Genomic DNA, 22,784 nt, shown 5'->3' with positions numbered 1-22,784 from the left:
ATAATGCCGTCCTTTACTATATGATAGCATGTATTCGATGCTCACTGACTATGTACCATTGGAGACATATATCCACTGGAGCACCAGACTGAGAACTAATGTATGATTGATTTGGCTTAACGCTTTCGGGTATATGTTTCGACAAGAGAAAGCGATAATTAAATTATTTAGTCATGACTACATTACCGACCTCGAAACTCCCTAAAAGCCTCCTCCACAGAATATCCCGCCTTAATAGCCTCCGCACATTTTATATCGGCATCAGCAATAGCCGGAATGGCATCAAGAACCTGTTCAGCCAGCTCCTGTGGAAGTCGCACAACACCATTAAGATCGGCGATGATATAGTCACCGGGTTTAATCCACGCATCTTGGTTCTCGGAATTGAGCCGAACGGGAACATTCACTTCCGAGGGGCGACATACTTCGCCTCCAGCAGTTGTGCCCACTGACTTTGCGAAGAGAGGGAAGTTGAGAGCACGGTGTTCGTTCAGATCGCGGACACGCCCGTCGATTACGACACCGGCTGCGTTGAGGGCTTGCGCACGTAGAGTCATGAGACCGCCATATACAGCATTGACATGAGGTAGGGGCTGAGAGATGAAGACTACTGCGCCTTCGAGGATTTTGTCGATCTTGGCAGTCGTTAGTGCTGCTCACAGACTCTATTAGAAAATGGTGGGTGCATACATAGTTGCCTTGCACTTTCGGAGAAGAGATGTCTGACTTAGGGACAAACTTGACGGTCATTGCTTGGCCGACGATCTTGGTCTCCCCGGCTTGGAATTGTGGGGAGTACATGGTTAGGCCTTCAAGGAAGCCACCATTGGGATACTTCAGCTTGGATAGGCCATCGGCAACCTGGTAAAGGTTAGCTATTCCTACTTGGTCCAGGACACCGATATCGAAAAGATTCAAGTGTAACTAAGAATAGTTGCACTTTGCAGACTGTGTACTCACATCACAAGCATCCCATTGCTGCAGACGCGCGATGATATCTTTCGGATCGGACGACATTGTAACGTGCTGGATTGGTGGGCGATTCAACCAATTGATTCTTCCGATATAACTGAATATGGTCCTTGCAAAGCGGATGTGAGCAACGATTATTAGTCTTTACAGGTGCCTTCGATGTCGGATGATATCAATGAGATAACGGCACGGTTGCTGTGGGGAAGGACGGAATCCGGCCGACTCTCGGCTCGGCTATTTGCCGACGGCTTCGGATATCTCCCTGTTGTGCATTGAAGCTAACTAATGTACAATAGAAAGAGGAGCTGAGGGTAAAAGACCAAAAGAAAAATACCAACTGAGGGGTGCTAGACCTCTGGCGCTATTCACCTGACACTTTCAACTTAGTGTAATTGCACTCCAGTACTTCCTATATCGGAATATAGATTCAATGCTGAGCCACAGGCTCACTAGCTTAGATAAAGAGAAATATAAAGACCCAGAACGTACCATTATACGAAGAATATAGTGGATTTATATTCTCCGGCTTGCCTTCCCTAACCATAGAGTTTACAAGGGAACAATTGAATTACAGCCCACACAATTAGCCTTCTCTAACCGGTCATCACTTTCATTAACTTGTCTGAAGTCATTGAGAGCCCGGGCACCGTGATCATGGGCAGCTTAGCAAGCGAAGACAACAGCAGCTTCCCAAAGAAGCCTGTTCCATCAGGCGCATGGGACACCCATCACCATATCTTCGAGCCGGACCGTTTCCCCTTCGCAGAAGGTCGACACTTCACACCAGCCCGCGCCTCGCTCGAAGATTTACAGAAGTTCGCAGAGTCAATCGGAGTCGACCATGTCTGTATTGCCCATGGCCTCTCTTACGGGTTTGACTGCAAGTCACTTCTTTACTATTTGGAAGAATTTCATGACCAGGCACGAGGTATTTGTGTGTTAGACCTAGAAACGGTTTCAGATGAGCTCCTAGATGAATACCACGTGGCGGGAATACGCTCGGTCAGACCTGACTTTTTCCGGCACAAGGCCATGAACAACGTACAGGTTCAAGCGAAGTTAATCGAAGCCACAGCCAAACGACTAGCAGCCTAGGGCAGGCCAAGTTAGAGCATTCAAATCTAGCAGCCTCATCTTACGTTCTGGTCTCGTCTGCGAGACGTGGTGGACGGATGCCCGGTACCTGTTGTGGTGGACCATTTTGCCTTGATTGCTGGTAGTAGCTACCGAGTCAATGACTATGCCACCAATATCCAGGATGGTTCGTATCTGACAGAAGGAGAACGCATCGGTCTGGCAGCGCTTTGTGAGACACTCCGAAATGGCAATCTGTGGATAAAAATCTCTGCTCCTTACCGTTGTTCAAATCTGGTGCCAGGCTATGATGACCTCCGGTGGTTGGTGAGACGTTTTGTGGATGCTAACCCCAGGCGAGTGGTTTGGGGAAGCGATTGGCCCCACACCCAACGACACAAGGATAGGGTTGCTAAAGGTTCGACTAGTGAAGGAGGCCTTTCTTCAGGTTGACGATAAGCCCTGGATTGAGTCCTTGAGTCGGTGGATGTCAGAAGGTGAGTGGCAGCTTTGGTGGGTGGAGAACCCGGCTACGCTGTATGATTATCAAGAGTAATTATCTATGGTCAATGGAATCAGATATTTTGTGCTGGTTAACTGTATTCCATATGCCAGATTCAAACCAACACAGAATGAGACCCAACGCCGTATATCAGTAGACCGTAAAGGAGATCTCTATGTAGCTTTTTGTTGGTGCCATACACTGACAAAGGGGTGTTTGGATAAATATGGATTTGCTTATTCTACTGAGCTCTTCATCAAAATTAACTATGAACGCCCAAGGATTGCTCTGACCTCTACTGAAATAGCATCCGCCACCTGCTCTGTCGTAGAAAAGCCCCCTAGGTCTGAAGTTAAAGTCTTTCCCGTTTCAATCACTCGAGTAACCGCCTGTTGTATCGCCTCAGCTTCCCTCGCATACCCAGCATGAAACAGTAGCTCCGCCCCTGATAGAATCAACGCAATAGGATTAGCCACTCCTGTTCCCGCAATATCCGGTGCAGCCCCATGTGCAGCTTCAAAAGTCGAAGCACTATCGCCTATATTCGCACCGGGAGCCAGACCGAGTGAACCTGCCAGTCCAGCAGCCAGGTCCGAGAAAATATCACCATATTGATTTACCGTGACCACAACATCAAAGCGACCGGGATCACGAACAACAGAATAACAAGCGGCATCAATCATCATGTCATTAGACGGTACATCAGGATAAAGCCGAGCAACCTCCTGAAAAGTCCGGAGGAAAGGTCCGTCTGTTTCATGGAGGACATTTGCCTTGTGCAAACATGAGACCTTCTTTCGACCGTGCTTCCGTGCATATTCAAAGGCATATTGAGACACCTTCCACGATGCACTACGGGTTATCCGCTTGATTGCCTCGGCTGCTGCGCCATCCTCGAGTCTTTGTTCCCACCCGATATAGGTATCTTCGGTGATCTCGCGCATGATGACGAGGTCCATCTTCTCATGACGTCCAGAGATGCCAACATAGCCTCTAATGGGCCGTGGGTTCACGAATAAGTTCAGCTCCCGCCGGATGGCATTATTGATCGAGGGGTATGTCGCCACAGATCCGTCTATCTGCTTACAGCTGATACGGCCGTGAAGCTTTTCTGCTAGCAGTGGGGCTTTGATACAAAACTTCACTTCCTTTAAGCGTTGGATAACTTGAGGTGGCAAAGGGTGCCCATATAGTTTAACCGCCTCATCTGCAATAGGGATGAAGTCCCATTCTGGCTGGATGCCTGTTGCTTCAATAACGCGGATAGTGGCCGCTGTGATCTCGGGGCCGATTCCGTTTCCTTTGAGAACTCCGATTCGCATGATGGCCAGATAGCAATAGTAATAAACAACTTGTTGATGGAGCAGGATATACTTGCCAGAGGCGTATCATCATAAATTATTATAATACGATACAGTTGAAGGTAATTTGGGGTGAAAAACAAAACGGACTATTCGGCTCACCCGAGGTCTTCAATCGGGATCGGATAGATCCGAAGTCATGATGGAAACCTACTCGAAATGACCTCTGGTGCCATATAAAGCCCTTTTTTTTAAGAAATATTAACGTTATTCGTTGAACGAGAGCTTGGAGATCCAGGGCATAAGTGAGTTTTAGGTCTAATCACTCAATTCAAAGGCATATGAATGAATGCTGAGAAAACAGATACTCCGAGCTCTAGAAGTGAATATCTCATGGGAATGCTTTCGGCATGCCACACCTTGAATTTAAAAGTCTTTCATTCCACGGTGGGAGCGCTCAAGGAGACAACGGTAAAAACCCATCATTATTCTGAAGGTGAAGAGAAATTGGAAAAGGTAAGTTTGGTCGAGTCTCTGGAGAGTGAGCTGGTTAAAGAGCTTCGGGATGAGCGATGGCCAGTGCCACCAGACAAACTGAAAAGAGAGATTTAGACGTGCGCCATCATAGAGAACTTGTGATTCATCCTGCGGCACGCGGATGCCCTGAGCGATGTGAAAATGAGATAACGGTGAAGAAAGCATGCCTAAGCACGGATATAGAACTCTTTGGAGCTGTATTGTCGTTGATTTGCTTCAAAATGAACAACCATGTAACCCCTTAACTAGCGGGCCCAATTAATTGCAGCATGGGCCAGCAGATCCTTCTCTCGTATTAAACATTAAAATCCCTATTTTTTAGTCACAATGGAAAGAGCAGGTGGAGCTTTGACCGTGCATCCTAAACCTATCAAGGAATAGGGACTCTGGAGCCTTAGGCCCCCACCCGGTTGCCTGGCTTTTGCAGACCCATATTTAACTTGCTATTCGTGGCGAATACGAACCTAACCCGCACACCAATTTATCACAACTGCTTCAGTTCATGCCATAGAACCATTGCAGAAAATGGGTGGCTTTCACGTATACTGCGCGATATGTGGCTCAACCTTCTCTAGCAGGGGATTTATCTCAATTGATTCTGACAGTGAAATGGGTGATCATACCTATTCTGGAGAGGTTATCGGCGATAGTGATCTGGCATGGCTTGATGATCTCCGCGCACTGGGCCTTAATCCAGACGCTGTTGGAGACAGAAAGTTTGTTATCCGTTATTTCTCTGACCTGTCCTATTGTCCTAACAAGTTCAGGTCTTTTGTTACTGGCGATGGATACCATGACGATTCAGTGAGTTGTTATTGAATCTAAACCAACAGGAAGATGTTCTGATAGAGGCTACAGGGTGCTATTGATGCTGATGCAGGTGAAGGTTGTTTTTGATACACTATTACCCTTACCTTCCCATCTAACATAAAAGAAGATCCAAATGTTCCCACCGAGCCAGACCGTCGACCGCCGTATCGCTTCTACGCGTATATGTATGTCTTTTCCCCATAGAATGTCAGACCCTTGCTCAATTATCGCTTGCGGCCTTGCTGATCTTTCCTAGGGCCTGGAACGATGGGATGCAGGAACATATACCTGTTTTCCCGTTTCATAAGATCTGCTACGAGGATATCCTCCTGAGATGCTTCAAGGATGAAACACTAAATGGAGACGTCCTTTATTCCCTCTGTGGGGAACTAGTTAATGATTTCTCTCACAACGCACTGCTTTTGGATTATGGGGAGCCCACGCCCCCAGGTGAACAATACTGGGAATGCAGGAAGGGCGAAGAGGTAATTCCGCCATATCAGAAAGTGAACCCTATATTGACACGATCGTGCTATAGCTCCTAGTGACAAACCCAGTGAAAATCTCTCCGTTAACTAAATATCTGGATAAACTTCGAGACGTGGTTAATAATGAAATTGATACACCTCAGACCGAAACCGGCCCGGAGAGCGCCGACATATTCAACAACCTTCCCTGTGAACTGCGGCAGCAAATTTTCAGTCTCCTTCCCGTGGCGTCTGTGTTGGCTCTCAAAGCAGCGTCATGGTCGATGCATACGACCCAACTTCCAGAGAAAAGCTGGAAAGCAAGACTAGAATCTGACTTACCTTGGCTCTGGGAAGTTCATGATATCGATATGACTGGCTCGCAGAAGCTGGAAGCTAAGCTTTCCAAGATAATTGCTAAGCTTGAAGAGAAGAGTCAGTATAGGCATGGCAAAGTCAACTATATCCCCGGACTTGCAAATCGAAAGAGGATTTGGATGGTTTGTGAGGACATTAAAACCCTGTATCATGAAAACTTAGCTGAAATGGCCAAAAGTGAGAAATCAGAAGCTTGAACCGGAAAACTAAAGATGGAAGAGGACTTTTAGTTTAAATCAAGAAGACAATTGAACCTCAATCAACGATGTTCCTCAAATCTCGATGGCGTCTCTGGGTACGTGAATAGAGAGTGAAAGCCTGCTACGGGTACAATAAACAGCCATATTAACAGACCCCAAAGGCCGACCACGTTCAATAGCTGTCGGCAATAGAATATACCCTTGCACTTGTAAATAATGACATGACAAATAATATATGCAGACACCGTGCAATTTAAAGGAAAATAAGACTATGATGTCAGATTCTGCACGGTCATTGCGGACAAACATATCGCCATTCGACAGCCGCAGCTTTGGGCTGTGTTGGTTGACTCCTCGTCGCATGTTGAGCTGGATGATTTCTATGTCAATGCGACTAATTCAGGCCCTGATGCCACCGAGGATACGGTTTGGATTTAGAATACGGATGGGATTGATACGTACAGATCTGATCATGTTACGATCACGAACTGGGTGTATGAGGGTGGTGATGATGCGGTGGCATACAAACCGAATTCCACTAATATTCACGTTGAGAATGTGATGGTATATGGTGGACCTGGCATTTCATTTAGTTCGTTGGGACAGTATCCCAACAGGTATGATATGGTCGAGATTATAACTGTGAAGAATGTGGATGTGAGTCGGAGATTCAACATCTTTCAAAATGCAAGCACTAAAATAAGCAGTTCCAACGGTCCTTCCAAAGACCGGTGAACTCGGGAATATACTTCAAGGGCTGGCAAGTTCCCCCTTCCTCTGCATATATGCATTGGCCAACTAATAATATCCAGGATCGGTGTCAACTTTGGTGTCCCTCCGAATGGAGGTGGAAATGGTCATGGCTATGTGCGCAATGTGACTGTCGAGCATATCACATTCAAGAATGTACAGCTACCGATATACATTGATACATGGTAAACAATGGCCGATCGATTGAGAAATGCAGCTAACAGAAACCAGCTTGAGCTACCTATTCGACCAAAATGTTACCCAGTACTGCGATACGTCCACGTTTCGATTCGATGACCTACATTTTAAGAATATCAGCGGCAATGGACTTGCTACTCCTACTGACTACACGGGTAGGAATGTAACATTCGCAGTATCTATGATCTGTTCCAAGGAGGTGCCATGTACCGATATCACTTTCGAAGATGTGGATATCAAACTACCTGGGTCGTATAGCGGAAAGAGTGTTCTATGTGACGACGCTGATGTGCAAGGCCTTAAATGCAACTAGTGATCATCTATCTTTTGGAAGACTAGGGACACGCAGGATGAAAGATTCAATAAGATACAAGCGAGACTCATGTGAACAAGTGACCATGTTGGTCTTCCAAGGGATCCATGTTACATAACACAATAGGCAGATATGCGATTCGCCTTGCATCGTTGTAAAAGAAAATGTCATGGCCGACGACAATACTAGCTAAATACTCTCAAGTACCGATCCGATTTGATAAGTCAGACCTTAATACATCAATGCCAGTTGCCAATTTTAACCCCAGCATCAATATCCCGCCTCCTAGCTTGGCATGACATACCACTAACGAACATTATTGGCTCTGAGCACCTTCCTAGTTGAAGCTCCTATCAATGCTGCAGAGGGAAAATAAAGAGCCAATGAATTGTTCTAATCTTTATGGAACGCCGACAACGTTGTCAAACGGGCTCGTATTTAGGTGGCAACGGCCGAGCACCGAACCAAGGATTCACCCACCTTGCTCCGACGACCTAATCGGATTGATACGCGGTCTTCCTTGTAAAGCATGGGTACCTAAGATCTCAACCAGCGGTTTCATAGGTCCTGCAGCCAAGGTCGAAGATTACGGGGAGCCAGAGGTGGCAGTGATTTCTTGTGGGAGGATCCAAGATCGAATCCAGTGGTAAAACTGTCACAATGATGCGGTGCCCTTCGTATTCGCTAGTCATCTGCAATCCCTTGCCCAATCATTATCGCACAGACTGAGACAGGAGGAGTACATGGATATTTTGCTAGAGGTATAAGAGTACCGTGCGGTCGCGGGTGGATTCAGCGTCCAAAACAAACTACCAGAATCGACAGAACACATTCGGCACAATGTATATCTCCAAAAAGCTCTCTCTCCTTTCTATCCCCTTCGTCCTTGGGGGTGTAGCAGCAGCTGGTGGTTGTGGCGATGCTGATGCCTGCATTGGAACCGAGTATTGCACAACGGCCACCTTCACGACTCCAACGGCGACGACGATAACAACTTGTGTTCCCACACCGACCTGCTTAGGCGTCTATGGTAAGTGGCATCATCTATCGAACATGGGCCTGTTAGATTGACCATGTCAAGCGGACTGTGTGTCTGGTGGTGGAGGCCCAGTATGCTGCTCCACTTATTGTGCAGCTACAAAATGCCGTCCGACTGATCCGAAATGGCCTGGCTGCTCCGAAGACCTGGGTGTTTGCCTAGCTGATGAGAACTGCTGTTATAACAATAAGTGTGTCGATGGTCTTTGCCGCAGGGTTAAAAAAGAAAAAAGGACAGTAATGTTTTGAACCAACGATGGTCAGGGTTGAGAAAGAATGATGATTTGTCATGCATGTTCTAGTTATGTGATCTGGTTGTCTCGAACTCTACATATTTGTAGTTATGGAAAGCCCAGGTGGTTTACATTATGATTGTTCAGTGGTAAGGAAAAGTAGTCAAGTGAATACCTTCATTTTTTTCTCTCCTAATCGACTTTAATGCTATCATCCATCGTTTATTGACTCTTCGGGTTTCCAATACACCTTGCAAGAAATACTCTTTATATTTGTATCCCACATTGGTGGCCACAACTACGTTCGTCTAACAGTTGAGGTTGACGGCTATCATCGGGAGTTAGTATATGCCTTTGCACAGAAGGTGAGTAAGCAGAGTACGTACCATTAGCAAACAGGGCATAGGTGTCTGCATTCAACAGAGCCTGACTGGCACTCAAGGCGGTGGCAGCGGAGTATCCATAGCCAAGGTCGTCGGTGCCTGGGCTGTACACACCCGGGGCATGAGTGAACTCATGGAGGGTGGTAGTGGCCTGGTCCTGAGCGTGGCAGGTGCTAGTCAAGGCCGGAAGGTAGGAATAGTAGAGGTCGCAGTTGGCGATGATGTTATAAGCCGGAAGGGTGTATGCAAGCACATTGGAGCTGCAGTATCCATATACGTCACTGCAGTAGTATGTGGTACTTCCGGAAGCGGTCGACGCTGCTTCATTAGCAACGGCGCTCAGGCGAGCAGCAACCGTGCTACGGGTGGAGCTGGACGTCGTCTTGAAGTACTCCTGGAAACGGGAGGAAGATCCTGACTGCGCAGCGGTGGCAGCTGCACGTGCCAGGGAGACTGTGTTTCTCAGAGCAGTCTGGAGGGCTGACAATCTGCTGCCAGAGCAGGAGGTGACCTTGGTACGACGGCCCAGAATCTTGACTGCCTGGGAGACAGCGGCGGCCTCAGCCGCATCGACATCAATGGAGAGCTCATTCGAGGTGAATGGAATGTATCCAGTGACCTTGTTCTCAGTGGTGATAGGCACCAGACCGTTGCTGTTGATGGTGATAGTACCTCCCTCGGACAGATCACTAGTGCTTGCGATATCGAACTCGTCCTCAATAGTGGCACCAGGGGCAAGGGTTGTCAGGGCGTCGTCGGACAGGCCTTCAGTGATCAGACGTTGTTTGATACCCTGAAACTGAACCTCGGTTGCTGGCCAATGTCAGTATATGCTTGAAAGATTAAGTTCTCGAAGCATACCATTGCGGAACAGAGACACCTTCTGCACCGGGGCGGCATCCTTGAAGAAGTTTAGGTGCACAAAGGTGACATCCTCGCTGCCAGTATTTTTGACGACAGCCTTGATCCGGGTATTGCCCACCTGGCTAAGAGTCACGTCAAGTCCAGGGGCGCTGCCAGGAACTTCCACAGGAACGGCATTGAGAGTAGGTGCCAGAGCCAGAAGAAGAGAGGAGGCAGGAAGGAAACGCATCTTGGAGATTGAAGGACTTGAGGTACTGCAAAGGGCTGCTGAGCTTGAATGACCTGTTTGTGATGGAGTAAACGCTGGCCATCACAGCCCCTTTTATAGATGAGAGTTACACTCCGTACGACGTTGAATTGCATTTCAGTCACCCCTCATTTTCTCGCCCTGATGCTGCAGTACCATGGGCTACGGAGATAGTTACTCTGTGACTGACACTGTTGGCATCTTCGGAGGGCATGGCTCCATCGTGTTCACGCACGGGAAATTGAAGCAAGAATTGATTGATGCTATCCATTGGCTATGATCGAAGACGCTGTGATGAAGCGATCTATTCGACAGTGGTCTATAACGGAGAGCATCCTTGGCCCGGCGGAGAACCGCTGCAGGCTATATAGATTTAGGAAGGTCCATCTTGGGGTTAATCACGCCTGGTGCAATCGGGGAGCGAAGCCAAGATGTGGCTTGATGGTGTTTCATCAGGCACTTGATAAGAAAGCCTTAATCCCGTCGCATCTCCCGGCTTCCGTTCTTGGCGAGAGTCTAAGACTTTCTTGGCGCATCAAGAAGTCGCTGTAATCTTCGGACTTCTTATCAGAAGGACGTGGTGGCAGTGTAGAAGCTGACTATTCAGGAGAAGCTGTAGTCGTCGAGATTAGATTTTAGAGTTAATAGATTTGACACACAGATACAGGCTTTGTATATACTGAGCATTAATATACGTTTTAAGTTGTTTAAATCCGAAATGAGGAACCACTTACATCCATTTTCCAAGAGTCAGCAGATTGCAAGATGGTGTCATATCAACTAGTGCTCGGGCCCGGCACTATAATGCTTAGTCGCAGTCCAGAAAATGCCGAGTGGTCTTAGGGCAATTTAAAACCCTTGAAGAATGTAACCTAAGACTTGGAAAGCCTCGGCATTTTAAGATTAGTGGTAATTTCCGTCAATCAAAGCCTTTTGATCCCCTAATATGTGGATTGTGGGGAATATCATTCCCTGTTGACCAGTATCACACGATGCAGGGTTATCATTACCATTGGCCAGCTAATATGTTGAATGCCGAATATTAAAAAGCCGTAGTTCATCGGTGCATTCCGGATTATCCCTTATCAGGCAGCTGTGAATCTAGAACAGAGTAGGTGGTTACATATCCCTCCATGCCACAACTTCCGCAACATAGTCTCTCTTCGAAAGCACCTCCAATAATTGCTTTCACACTCTTTGCATAGCCGGTTGAACAGCAGAAATGAGTGTTTCCCCTTCTCTACAAGTTACCATCACTCCCCCCATTATTCCAGCCTTCTCCGAGCCGCCGACAGTGCCTATACAAGTGTCTGTGCACAATCCCTCCGACACGCCGATCACAGTGCTCAACTGGGGTACCCCGCTGGACCCTAGCGCTAATGTTCTGGGTATCTTCGACCTCCGTGATACAACCGAAAATCAGCCGGTGACCCTGCCAACCATCAAAGTATCCCGTCGGATGCCACCCTCGGTCGATGATCTGGTAGAAATCCCCGCGGGCAGTTCGGTCGAGAAGGAGGTTACACTGCCTCACGTTCCACTCACCATGGGGCACGAGTATTCCGTCCAGGCTAAGGGAAACTGGCATTCGGTGTGGGAGAGTCCTCGCGAAGGCGTTACTGCGGAGAAGCTGGAGCACCTTGGAGATGCCCAACGGGGCGAGTTCACATCGAATGTTGTTGCCCTACGCATTGAATGAGAGGGATGATATTGTAAATTTTCTCCAAGGTTAAATTCAATAGTCATATTGCTTTCGTTCCCTGTTCGGACATGTGCGTACTCAGACGCGATCTATGAACCTTTGACATTGCGAGATACCGTGCTTTCCTAGAGACAACAGTAAGTCCACTAGCTAGTCGGTCTGGTAGTACCTTATTGGCCTGGTGATCTATACGAAACACCTAGAGCAAATCTGGCCTCCAATGAGATAATAAGAACTATTCATCTTTCATTATTATTTTACAATATGGATTAGTGTTCTGTATTTTAATATTTTTAAACTCAGTCTCTTTATATTTATACATAAAGGGGATATAACTCGAACTTATCTTATCTTCAACAGATAACGTAGATTATTTATATATCATTCATATAAAGAGATAGTATGAAAGCCTGGTGTCATATTACAGGATATTATAAAATCTGAAGGAGGGTGCTATAGGACCAGTTGGGATATACATTTCAAGTATATCAGTTCTATGACAGGATATACGGTAACCCCAACTGAATGGTATCAAGTAAGTTCTGAAAGGGCATCATGACTAGGGTCAAAATATGTCTAGGGTCCTTGGCCAGCTGTGGAAGGTGAGGCACGCAAACTCCATCATGAGAAACAACTTAAGTTTCTTAGGTAGGATTGTACAGGTTGTTGGGACCAGCGATTCTGGACTGGGTGGTAGGTAAGGCTATCAGATAATTGTTTGAAAATATAGGATGGCAAAGAATACCATACTTCTTTATAGAGCAAGAGAAAGACATGTGGCAGAAATCAGGAGCATAGGAGACTGTTTGTGGCTCGGGGGGATCTTTTGTTATTAGCTAGTGTACGAAGCGTTATGTAGGGAGCTGCCAGCTGTAGAACAAGGGCTTGATATTAGACCACGCACATCTCTATTTGCCTTGGCAATCTTGGTAGTGTACTATGAACTTTTGGTCTCTAGCAGTCAAGAGAGTGGGAGCCCCAGCGGTGGATGGACTGTATGCCATCCATCGTGTCCCCATACAACCTCATCTGGTTGAGCTATTGAATATTCTCGGATAGGATTTATGAATATATCATGGTTTATTGATGCTCTCTTCGTATTTTATTGATATGTGTACTTCGATGACTTGTTATAGTTATGAGCGATATAACTAATTACCTCATTAAAAAGCGCCGAACAATTTCATTCAAACAAGGCTTGCACCTTTAATGGCGACATACTAACAAAGTACGAACTACTACCATCCCAGTATATACATCAGTGTCTGGATCTGGTGTCACTAGGATTAATATCTTGTTTCTGGCCCACTAGGAAAGCAGTGGGGTCAGTTGTGCGGCATACCCCTTTCGCAGTACACAATCATTTGCTATGGTCATTGTCATTTGATGCCAAATTTCTCTTCTAAAAATTGCATAACCTGCTCATTTCCACTTTGTAACCACGTACCAAGATTATAGACTTTCAGCCCTGCCAACGAGCTGGCCCTTGACAAAGCAACATATATCTGGCCCTCCTCAAAGCATTTGCTGAGATCTACAATCACACTATTCAAGGTCATTCCCTGACTCTTATGAATCGACATGGCCCACGCCGGTAGTAACGGAATCTGAGTCCGTGATAGTAAGCTCCAGGGCTTTTTGTTGCCTATTGCATGGACAATACAATCAGCGGTGATAGTCCGCTCAATGCCGTTATTGAACAAAACAACTGGCCATTCCCTAGCTGCTTCTTGCATAAAAGCAGCGATATTCTTTTCCCGGTGCAAGATATAATTACCCTCCAAGGAGGGGACCGTAATGTTCTGTGCAGCAGCATTGCAATCTTGCCTCGTCATGTTGGATGGATCGGACTTTTGAGAAAACTTCTCCCAGTCCACGACCTTTCCTTGAGTTCCATTGACGAGACCCCGCTTGACGCTGAGGTTGACCAGGAGAACAACCTGCATGCCCTCCTTAATCTCAGTGGTAGATTCGAATCTGTGATCCCGCAATTCGTGCAAGGACCCGTCTGGGGCACGAGTGTTGAATTTCTTGATTGTATGATGATCGCACTCTGTGCTGGGTTCGAATATATCACGGGAGCGAAATGTCCTTTTCTCCGTTGGTAATCGACTGAACTCAGCCTGATTAATACGACGTACCTCTTCTCGCGTCGGAAAAAGCCTGACGGCGGATTTGAAATCGGTCTTATGATTGAGTAATATATCTTTATTCTTTTCACTCAATGTTTTACCCAGTCGAATCTTCTCCAAAATGTCGATGAAGTTTCTATCCTGCTGTCTGTGGATCATTTTCAAGTAGACATATGCAAAATTGCAGCGCCTCCAGACGCTGCTCCGGAAAGCCCACTTGTCTTCATCCGAACATTCTCCATGTTCGAGACATTTGTGGATAGAACCCGCTAGGATTTTGATCATCTCTCGGCCACATTGCAGACAGTATGTAAATGGTTTAACGGGTGGCAGTTGGCAAAAGTCGCCTGTAACAATAAGTTGGACCCCACCGAATGGTTTATCCGAGTGTCTTACCTCCTGCATGATCGCATTTAGACGCTCGAAATGGTGGTTCTCAACCATGCTTATTTCATCGAATACTAAAACATCTGTGTGCAAAAGTCTCTCCTTAGTCTTTTTCATATGTGCATCTCTTTTGAGTGTTTCCAGTGGCTCTTTCATATCGATAGGTGTCCAGCCCGCATAGGTCCAAAACGTGCATCCGTCGATTTCCAATGCTGCTCTTCCGGTAGAGGCAGTGGTATCTACATGTTTCCCGCTTTCTCTGAGCCTTCTGATACACTCTTTGAGAGCTGTACTCTTCCCGGATCCAGCAGCTCCGGTGTAGAATACATTGCGGCCAGTTAGGACGAGATCAACCAAGGCACGCTGTTCCTCATTCAACTCAAGATCCGGGACTTTTGTTTCTTCTTTCGTCGGAACATCGGAACTAGTGGCAAGCATTTCTTTTCGTGCTCGCTTCATGCGTCGATTCAGGTTTCTTTTTTGGCGGCGACGCCTGGATCTGCGATTTCGCTTCGCTTTGGCGACATGGCCTCCTTGGTTTGGTGATCGAGCATGAAACGAACTTTTGTCAACTCCTTTATTTTTTCTTTTACCCATATTAGGCAATGATAGGACTGCGATGAGTTCGGACAGTCGATTGGCAGAAAGTGGTTTCAAATCAATACACGCATGCCTCCCTTCCATCCAACTTCACGGAATAAATGTTAATCCGCTGTCATCAGCAGACCGCATGCAGAACAAGTGTTTATCAAAATTCAGAATTAATATAGGTGGCAGTTAATGATCTTGTTTGCTTCAATAATCATTGTAAGAACTTGTTTATTCCCTGTCCCACTTCTTACCATCTCCTCAACTTCTCGGAATCCATAGTGCCATCTCACGTATGTTGAAACTCAGTAGTCCTGGCGAGTATATAGAGGCAATTCTTCAAGACTCGGAACAGGTGACGGTGAACGCAGATAGGTCAACCATGGGGTGACAGCTCGTGAATAATGACCGAGACGTAAGTGTTCCAATTTTGCCCTACTTATTCGACCGTTTGTTGGATGAGAGGCGCATGGTGTTGATTAAAAATTGGATTATACTCCTCAGGGCTAGCTTTGACGTATTCATGCTGTTTTCTACTCCCTACATACGACAATACTAACGCTATTCATGCCAGTGGACTTTGAGATTTCATTATACTAACATTCTATTCCAAGACACATGTGGGCGGTCCGGAGGACGCGAGAGAATCATCCTCCTGGCTCCTCAGGAAGGTTTGAGGGAACTAAAAGAGGACTCCACTGATAGTAAGCAGCGGATGAGACCTCCCAGCTTCAGCGTTACCAGAGTGGCCCGCCAGGATAACCGAAAGCACTGGCTCATTCATTAAATCAAATTAATCTACACCCTTAGCTCACTTCATTGTTTGAAGCACAATCGTCCGGTGAATTTTTGCTTCCCTTGGATCTACTAAGAAGGAGCGGCGATCATAATGCAGCTGATGAGCAGATCAATAGCGCAAACATGCTAACGTCCCTCAGTTCCTTTATACACGAGATTAGCTTCCTTTGCATTGCCACGTAGTATGACGCTTACCTTGGAGCAACGCAGAGCCTCCAGCTCGTGACATATCAAGTGCTTTCATGCAGTTATTCCGGCAGGGTTAATACTACATGCTGCCTGCGATAGACCGGAAAAATGAGCACGCGTCTATTTCTGGCTATAGCTATATTCGGATGGTAAACCTACCTTCCCACAAGAATAGACAAAATATAGAGAACAAATATGACACCAATGAGACAATAACCACTGTGTCTTTCCTTACTACTCTATGATATGAGATTGAATCGCATGTTTTGATAATCTTACCTTGGTCTGTTTATGTTAATATATGAAGTGAATGTGAGCCGAAGTCGTCTCATTTCCACAGATAACGCAAACTATTCACACATTATTGAAATTAAAAGATAGTATAGAAGGCTGGTGTCATAACACAGAAATGAATTATATCCAACCTAAAAGGGAGTTTCATAGGACAAACTCAAATATACGTTTCAGGTACGTCAGTCCCATGACAGGATATGCGACAGCTTCAACCGAGCCGTACAAAGTGAAGATTTGAAAGGGCACCATGGCTAAAGTGAATGTAAGGCCCTCGGCCAACACCAACACTACAATTAGTCATCGTCAGTATTTTGTTGTGTTTATGAATTTCCTGTTCGTATTGACAGAGTCAGCGTACTTCTCAGCTTTCCTTCCACTCTACACCATTGAAGCTGTGGTCTGATAAAATAATGAGACTTTTCGAGCCTCCAAGTCCAATAGAACACCTATTTGTCCAAGACCCATGGGTAAAGGACAATCTTTCACAGCAAAGAAAGTGATTTTCTTGTCCTTCTAGCGTTATCCCCTGTACACATGGCTTCCTTCGTCTACAAGAAAGACTCAAGTTGCGACGGAGATCTTCCGAGCTGCTGCATATGCGGTATTGGCTTCTATTCAGAAGAGACATATTGGGCTAAAGCAAGTAAAGCAATTCTCCACCGACAGGGCAGACTATACACAATACGTAAGTTACTAGAGATATCTTTCCTTGAAGACTTGGAGTGGCACTGCTTCTATCGCATCAGTGAGTCATGATACATGTTCATTAAGCACATTAACGTCACTTCAACTGACAGTAATGATAGTCCTCCACAATACTCGCAATGACACATTTCGTGTCTCTGGGGTGGCACTTAACATGGCCGTTAATTGTAGACCAGTGCCTGAAGCAGTACCGTGGGATGAAAGTATGGGTGTTATTGGGTACCCCGAAAATGAGAGGGACCGCCTGGTACTGGCTATAGGGCTTTATGAGGATGAATACACGAGTTCTCACGGTCTTGTCGGCCATCATGTCCACAACAGTTGTTGGGAGTTACTAACACACCATACGATTGGGGAAACTGCGCGCAATTTGGCCCTAGTTTCCAGGAATCCAAACCTGTTTGCTGATGCTTGTGATTGCAACGATGGAATTAACACTATGGCTGGTATGTATTTCCTAGGTTCACAATTCGATTTATCCCAGCAGCGCTGACACGAATTTCGTTATGCAACCAGATCCTGCCAATGACAAACGCATTCAGTCTCTGATCAAACAAGCTCAGATCAGAACACGCGCGCGGATTTACATAACACGCCGTGATAACAGTCAACAAAACCGCTTGTGCTACTTTCCGGTGGAGATACTGTGGCTAGTTATGGATTGCCTTCCCCCCGACGACGTTGAGAACGCGCAGATCGCCATGAAGTACTACCTTGGTGATGCGTACTGGCGCATACGCGCCCCAATAAAACTATTCCACGAAGTGAGAAGTGTCAGGGATGAAACACTGGACTGGCAATTTCTCTGCAAAGAACTCGCAAGGCTTTCGCAGACACCGGACCTAGCCTTTCGACAATATATTATTGACCGCTTGGATGGGTTACAGGCAGGTTTTGGGCAGGCAACAAACGAGTAACGTGTGGAGGGGAGCATGATGATGGTCTGGTGGAAGCGAAGTGAGAGGCGTGAAGGAAATTAGTTTCGGCACGTGAATCTAGCACAGCAGCACTGTTGCCCTCAGCTTCTAACAGCTGCACTAGGCATGGGCATAAATAACTTTGGTCAGACACAAGCTGCTTTGCTTTAAGTTGCTTTGGATATTAAGACGATATCAAATAAGCGCTACCCGCGCCACATATATGACCCTCAATGTTCTGTCCGATGCATGACTGTCCAGCATCGCAGCCAATCTAGGCGATGGTTCCATGGTGACATATCTGATCGCCCGAGACAGGATATTCGCGATCGACCGGCCGAAACGTCATAAAAAGCACGCAGTGTTCACAGTTAAGAGCTGCGAGACGCGGTCCTACTGACATGGTACGGGTTGGGAAAAGAGACAGCGCGATAGTTGACATTATATTTGGACCTCCCTTCAAAAGGCGATGGGGGGAAAAAAATAAAATATATATATATATATATAAAATAAAATAAAATAAAATAAAATAAAATAAAATAAAAAGAAAGAAAGAAAGAGAAAGAGATGGCGTGTTTGCAGGACAACCTTGATCAGGTAAAGATGTCGGACGAAATAAAAACAAAAAGATATCGTCAGCGACAGGATTTGAACCTGTGCGGGCGAACCCAATAGATTTCTAGTCTATCGCCTTAACCACTCGGCCACACTGACTAATTGATGTTAATATTGTAATTTAAATAATAGATCACAACAACAGAGCATTTCTAGTTTTTTTTTCCAAAGCCAGGCTTTGCGCTTATTTAAATGTTTGGGAAAAGATTATGTCCAACACCACATTCTCTTCTCATTTATCTCTGCCTCATATACTGTGTAAGAGGCTTTCCACCTACATAGTGTAAATCCCCTTAGGGTGTGCTTCAAACGCCGTTCCTTTCAGTTCAACCACGTGTCCACAAAAAAATATATATATGCACCATAACAATTCAAATCTAGGGATACATACAGGACTGGGATACACTCCTTAGAATCATCGCTTGACAAATACCATGGACTTCTTTGCAAGGGCAAACCTATCCTAGAATTGATATTTCGTAGATCATGATAAACACGCGTGATCTTTAACAGGATTCGACGCACAATGTAATCATCAGGGGGGATCAGGGCTCCACATGGAAGGAAACTACCTTTAACTGTACCAATCGATCGATCGAATATGACGGGGACCATCTATTCTCCGCAAAGGGCTATGACGTTGTGGCATTCTACGTAGCCTGCTGATGCAGTCGATGCAACGCCAGATGCGCGTCCGTGATACTAGTACGCTCAACTATTATCCGGGATGTGATATCCAGTTAGATTCAGTGTTTTCGAGCTCGGTAGTGTCTCACCTTGGTGACATCAGAAGCATATGAAGGCCATGCATGTCGCCACTGGGAGTATGATATAAACAAATGAGGTAAACCCAGCCCTATAGCATCCGGAGGAGCCATCAATGAAAATCTTCAGAATCCAAAGCTTGTGTCCACCTTCAATCAAAGTAAACCCAAGATGAGCGACCGCACGAACGAGACTTATTCCTCCTCTTCTTCAGATGATCTGATCCATGGTACCGATAGCCCCATCTGCACTGCCGGTGATAGAACATACGATACCTACGATGCCGACGCAACGACCAACTATGGCGTCCGAGCAGCTAAACGCCTCGGTACGAAAAAGGAAAAGGCGACTGACGTGAGTATCCACGAATACGAAGCCCCTAGTGGCGCCCGAATCAAGAGGACCAATTTTAAGAACGGGCGTGGGCGGACAACCTACAACCCCAGCACGGGAGCATACGATGAGTTGTTAGACTATAGTACGGACGATGCGGACCACCACCATCGCGAGAAACTTAACGCAGACGGTGTCTATGAGCTACGGGATGTCAATTTGCGGAAAGATGGGACGAGGCATGTTCATCGCGAATACAACAATCCGATTACGGGGATCACGACTTCTGTACAGGGAACCATGAGCGACCGTGCTTTTGAACTGGATTTTTAGCGTTTGCTGTGTTTTATCTCGTCCCTCTGTAACTGTTAGGTGCGGACATGAGAGATATAGTAATTTATATCTTATACCAATTCTGCATGTACACAATACAGAAAACAAAACACGAGACCCAGGCTACCTTAAGGAAATAATCTCACCTTCGTTGTCATATAATTATACTCTTAATAGGGACATATCGAAAATGGGAAAAGCTCTGGAAAGGTGAAGAAAAGCTTTAAAAGCCAAGTATTTTAGAGTTGATGACGACCAAGCCACACGATGAGCAACACGTAGTTTCGGGAACAGCTAACCGAATTTGAATAGAGACAAAAGAGGAGCCGGAATTAGAACCGGGCTCTGCTATTCGAAAAGGGGGATACACATTCCTGGAGTCGCTGCCGGAATGCAGAGGAAGTATGTGTTGATATTTCCTTTTGGATAAATCGTCTGGTTCTATTGTCCGCCTTGTCCGCCTTGTCCGCCATATCAAAATACCCTGAACTAATTACAATAATACCGAGAATCTATATTGTGAGTGAATTGCTCATAACTCAAATTCACGGTTTACATCTAACATGTTAGAGCTCTCCCGCCATTTTCCGCCCATGAGCACGGCAATTTATAAACCGACTAATATGACCATTCTCAATGGCCTATGAATGGCGTTCGAAGGAACATCTCGCAATGCCTTGATAAAGAGATCTATGCATATGGAATGATATGGACAGTATCTATGGTCAAAAGAAATGGTACCAACCACGATAAAATTGGGAGACATGAACGCCGATTATAATTGCTAAGACGCGTAACGCTTGTATTTGTTGTTTGTTGTACACTAATAACACCCCGGATACTGTGTTTCTTTCCAAGTTTTTTCCATCCCCATGGCCCTGTAATGTGCTTAGGACATTTGGAATGGGCCGCGCGATTCGCACCAAACGCTGTCAATGACGGGAATAGTTACTGAGGATTCGTGTCTGCCGGGGGCAAGAAGGACTTGTCGATGAGTACAATCGGGACCCCTGAGATTGATTAGGATATGCTCTTTATAGCTCGCAGTCGAGCACTTACATGAAGACTCGGCATTGTTCGGAAACGTAGACGGCTGTAACGTCTCTAATGCATTGTTATTTCCTGTGTTCTTAACCCTATTCAGTCAGACTTACTCTGCGTGGACATCAAAACATTGTTTTAGTGGGATGTTCTCGACGTGAAAAGTTGAATCAGCCGTCTCAAAGCCGACCTACACAACACATAATTAGTAAAGATCCTTTGTTGACGGTGATTGGTCGCATACAGTGGCTGTTCCTGTTGCTGCACTGCCTGTAGCCATGGCCAAGGCCAAACCCAGGAAAGAGATATGCTGGAGTCCGTACATTGTGGGTGGATGAGAATTGAGAGAAATCCGTCAGAGCTTGGTGTAAGTGGCAAGTTTCTCTCAATGAGTGACAGGCGGTTTTCACTTGTCGCGTTCTTAAGGTGGTATCCCTTGCTAAGAATGGCCAGTTGTTGTTTTGGACGTTAGGGCATCCCTTGCGTTCATGAAGGGAACACCAACCACATTCCAGTGCGCCACCTGCTCGACAGATCACCACCTCTTTCATACAATTCATTGGAGAACTGCTTCATTTACTTCCGAAGGGCTGAATTACAAAACGTTGAATGATATTGAAGGTTTCGGGGTAGGTTTATGCTGTTATTATTTGAGGTGGGTTTATAGTTTTTACGAGTACCTCGTCGCGATAAGAGAGTCAAGTAGGGAAAGTGTATCCCTTGAAGCTTATTGACATGTGCATGATTGAGAACGGACATAGGAGGGCTATGTTCTGATGATAAACGAAAGAAGCCTTTCCCTATTATTCATCCCCCTTGAAATAACTCTGTCTCCATGTCAAGGGGTAAAATGAGGCCCAGCTGTTGCTCAATGCCAGGAACGATATTCTGCATGAGCCTATTTCGCTCCGAAAGTTCAACCTTCTCCAATGTCATTTGATGATTTCTATCTAGATGAGAGCCATTGAGGCGTGTAATTGTATCCTCGGCTTTGGCAGGGTCTAGAAATCGTGTAATAGCAGACCTTTGTAGACGTGAGTCCAGTACGCTCTATGTCATCTTGTACACAACATACCCGATAGTTCTCTGGTGTGAGTCTACTGGCATGTACACCTTTCGGGTGTCTGTCGGACCAGGACTGTCTAATTTCCTGAGGAGAAATTTGATAAGCGTAGGTCGGTGGGCTTGGTCGACCACCGGTAAACCATCCAGTACAAGCAGAGTACCGATTTCCGGTAGAGGCTGGCCTTCGTGATCTGCCATCAGGATCTGTGCTGAGATCTTGGTGGAAATTAAGTCGTGGAGCTGTGCATCTCATATTCTACGCAGCATGTAAGCGTAAGCTGACGCTATTGGCTCTTGAAGGTGGGGTAATAGCCGAGCTACTGATGCGATACGCATATAGAAGTAAAGATCCGAGGCAAGATAGATTACAACAGGATCATATCCCATCCGCAGGCGATGCGCTACTTCGCCGAATTAATGCACCAGACAGGATTGCCCAGTCAGCTTAGGGACGTTGAACAAACCGGTCACTATATAAGGGGGACAGATGTGGAAGACGATGCGTAAGCAGTTACACCAGAGAGGACTTCGTCAGATCCTCTCAGTACACGCACCAATACCTACCTACCAGGAGACACTAGAAGGGGCCGGGGTCGCAGGATGGTGAGGATTTAGGAAGACGGGATTCAGGGGGACTGCTAGGTGGCAGGCGG

The 22,784-nt window shown here is 46.1% G+C and overlaps 12 protein-coding genes and 1 non-coding gene across 13 annotated transcripts; 7 read left to right on the top strand and 6 right to left on the bottom strand.

Annotated features, from left to right (window-relative positions):
* Nucleotides 1-182: 182 nt before the first annotated feature.
* BDV38DRAFT_282952 (RraA family protein) lies at nt 183-1,017 on the bottom strand (the record flags this gene model as incomplete). Its single annotated transcript, XM_032059923.1, has 3 exons — nt 183-635; nt 691-861; nt 961-1,017. 3 exons carry the CDS (start codon nt 1,015-1,017, stop codon nt 183-185), a joined length of 681 nt encoding a protein of 226 aa, XP_031913469.1.
* A 609-nt stretch (nt 1,018-1,626) lies between these two features.
* On the top strand, nt 1,627-2,602 carry BDV38DRAFT_271267 (amidohydrolase family protein; the record flags this gene model as incomplete). Its single annotated transcript, XM_032057281.1, has 3 exons — nt 1,627-2,019; nt 2,098-2,409; nt 2,480-2,602. 3 exons carry the CDS (start codon nt 1,627-1,629, stop codon nt 2,600-2,602), a joined length of 828 nt encoding a protein of 275 aa, XP_031913468.1.
* Nucleotides 2,603-2,814: 212 nt separating this feature from the next.
* On the bottom strand, nt 2,815-3,870 carry BDV38DRAFT_282950 (isocitrate/isopropylmalate dehydrogenase family protein; the record flags this gene model as incomplete). Its single annotated transcript, XM_032059922.1, has 1 exon — nt 2,815-3,870. One exon carries the CDS (start codon nt 3,868-3,870, stop codon nt 2,815-2,817), a length of 1,056 nt encoding a protein of 351 aa, XP_031913467.1.
* A 1,014-nt stretch (nt 3,871-4,884) lies between these two features.
* BDV38DRAFT_246743 (uncharacterized protein) lies at nt 4,885-6,303 on the top strand. The gene is made up of 6 exons (XM_032054587.1): nt 4,885-5,102; nt 5,154-5,190; nt 5,245-5,272; nt 5,324-5,381; nt 5,453-5,681; nt 5,735-6,303. The coding sequence occupies exons 1-6, from the start codon at nt 4,912-4,914 to the stop codon at nt 6,236-6,238; spliced, it is 1,047 nt and encodes a 348-aa protein (XP_031913466.1). The 5' UTR covers nt 4,885-4,911; the 3' UTR covers nt 6,239-6,303.
* A 2,032-nt stretch (nt 6,304-8,335) lies between these two features.
* On the top strand, nt 8,336-9,009 carry BDV38DRAFT_246742 (uncharacterized protein). The gene is made up of 2 exons (XM_032054586.1): nt 8,336-8,532; nt 8,584-9,009. The coding sequence occupies exons 1-2, from the start codon at nt 8,343-8,345 to the stop codon at nt 8,787-8,789; spliced, it is 396 nt and encodes a 131-aa protein (XP_031913465.1). The 5' UTR covers nt 8,336-8,342; the 3' UTR covers nt 8,790-9,009.
* A 72-nt stretch (nt 9,010-9,081) lies between these two features.
* Nucleotides 9,082-10,249, bottom strand: BDV38DRAFT_282948 (neutral protease 2-like protein; the record flags this gene model as incomplete). Its single annotated transcript, XM_032059921.1, has 3 exons — nt 9,082-9,101; nt 9,160-9,969; nt 10,018-10,249. 3 exons carry the CDS (start codon nt 10,247-10,249, stop codon nt 9,082-9,084), a joined length of 1,062 nt encoding a protein of 353 aa, XP_031913464.1.
* A 1,155-nt stretch (nt 10,250-11,404) lies between these two features.
* BDV38DRAFT_86874 (uncharacterized protein) lies at nt 11,405-12,073 on the top strand. Its single transcript, XM_032064068.1, has one exon. It carries the CDS (start codon nt 11,490-11,492, stop codon nt 11,964-11,966), a length of 477 nt encoding a protein of 158 aa, XP_031913463.1. The 5' UTR covers nt 11,405-11,489; the 3' UTR covers nt 11,967-12,073.
* A 2,387-nt stretch (nt 12,074-14,460) lies between these two features.
* On the top strand, nt 14,461-14,715 carry BDV38DRAFT_246740 (uncharacterized protein). The gene has a single exon (XM_032054585.1). The coding sequence runs from the start codon at nt 14,505-14,507 to the stop codon at nt 14,667-14,669; it is 165 nt and encodes a 54-aa protein (XP_031913462.1). The 5' UTR covers nt 14,461-14,504; the 3' UTR covers nt 14,670-14,715.
* Nucleotides 14,716-16,891: 2,176 nt separating this feature from the next.
* On the top strand, nt 16,892-17,979 carry BDV38DRAFT_271262 (uncharacterized protein; the record flags this gene model as incomplete). The annotated part of the gene is made up of 3 exons (XM_032057280.1): nt 16,892-17,102; nt 17,155-17,475; nt 17,717-17,979. The coding sequence occupies 3 exons, from the start codon at nt 16,892-16,894 to the stop codon at nt 17,977-17,979; spliced, it is 795 nt and encodes a 264-aa protein (XP_031913461.1).
* Nucleotides 17,980-18,612: 633 nt separating this feature from the next.
* Nucleotides 18,613-18,693, bottom strand: BDV38DRAFT_t127. Its single transcript has one exon. It is a non-coding gene; the product is annotated as a tRNA-Ser (tRNA).
* Nucleotides 18,694-19,482: 789 nt separating this feature from the next.
* On the top strand, nt 19,483-20,221 carry BDV38DRAFT_246738 (uncharacterized protein). The gene has a single exon (XM_032054584.1). It carries the CDS (start codon nt 19,531-19,533, stop codon nt 20,023-20,025), a length of 495 nt encoding a protein of 164 aa, XP_031913460.1. The 5' UTR covers nt 19,483-19,530; the 3' UTR covers nt 20,026-20,221.
* An 859-nt stretch (nt 20,222-21,080) lies between these two features.
* BDV38DRAFT_282943 (uncharacterized protein) lies at nt 21,081-21,391 on the bottom strand (the record flags this gene model as incomplete). Its single annotated transcript, XM_032059920.1, has 3 exons — nt 21,081-21,129; nt 21,180-21,256; nt 21,311-21,391. The coding sequence occupies 3 exons, from the start codon at nt 21,389-21,391 to the stop codon at nt 21,081-21,083; spliced, it is 207 nt and encodes a 68-aa protein (XP_031913459.1).
* A 427-nt stretch (nt 21,392-21,818) lies between these two features.
* BDV38DRAFT_292853 (eukaryotic translation initiation factor 3 subunit B) lies at nt 21,819-22,329 on the bottom strand (the record flags this gene model as incomplete). Its single annotated transcript, XM_032062105.1, has 2 exons — nt 21,819-22,090; nt 22,142-22,329. The coding sequence occupies 2 exons, from the start codon at nt 22,327-22,329 to the stop codon at nt 21,874-21,876; spliced, it is 405 nt and encodes a 134-aa protein (XP_031913458.1). The 3' UTR covers nt 21,819-21,873.
* Nucleotides 22,330-22,784: the final 455 nt, after the last annotated feature.

Source organism: Aspergillus pseudotamarii, assembly GCF_009193445.1.
Source record: "Aspergillus pseudotamarii strain CBS 117625 unplaced genomic scaffold BDV38scaffold_27, whole genome shotgun sequence".
NCBI lineage: Eukaryota > Fungi > Ascomycota > Eurotiomycetes > Eurotiales > Aspergillaceae > Aspergillus > Aspergillus pseudotamarii.
This window is presented reverse-complemented; position numbering and strand designations above follow the sequence as displayed.

Coding starts and splice junctions, on each gene's coding strand:
- BDV38DRAFT_246740 (XM_032054585.1), top strand. CDS start 14,505: ATGATCGCATTTAGACGCTCGAAATGGTGGTTCTCAACCATGCTTATT.
- BDV38DRAFT_246738 (XM_032054584.1), top strand. CDS start 19,531: ATGAGCGACCGCACGAACGAGACTTATTCCTCCTCTTCTTCAGATGAT.
- BDV38DRAFT_86874 (XM_032064068.1), top strand. CDS start 11,490: ATGAGTGTTTCCCCTTCTCTACAAGTTACCATCACTCCCCCCATTATT.
- BDV38DRAFT_246743 (XM_032054587.1), top strand. CDS start 4,912: ATGGGTGGCTTTCACGTATACTGCGCGATATGTGGCTCAACCTTCTCT. Junction 5,191..5,244: donor ATGGATACCATGACGATTCA/GTGAGTTGTTAT, acceptor TAGAGGCTACAG/GGTGCTATTGATGCTGATGC. Junction 5,682..5,734: donor AATGCAGGAAGGGCGAAGAG/GTAATTCCGCCA, acceptor ATCGTGCTATAG/CTCCTAGTGACAAACCCAGT.
- BDV38DRAFT_246742 (XM_032054586.1), top strand. CDS start 8,343: ATGTATATCTCCAAAAAGCTCTCTCTCCTTTCTATCCCCTTCGTCCTT. Junction 8,533..8,583: donor GACCTGCTTAGGCGTCTATG/GTAAGTGGCATC, acceptor GACCATGTCAAG/CGGACTGTGTGTCTGGTGGT.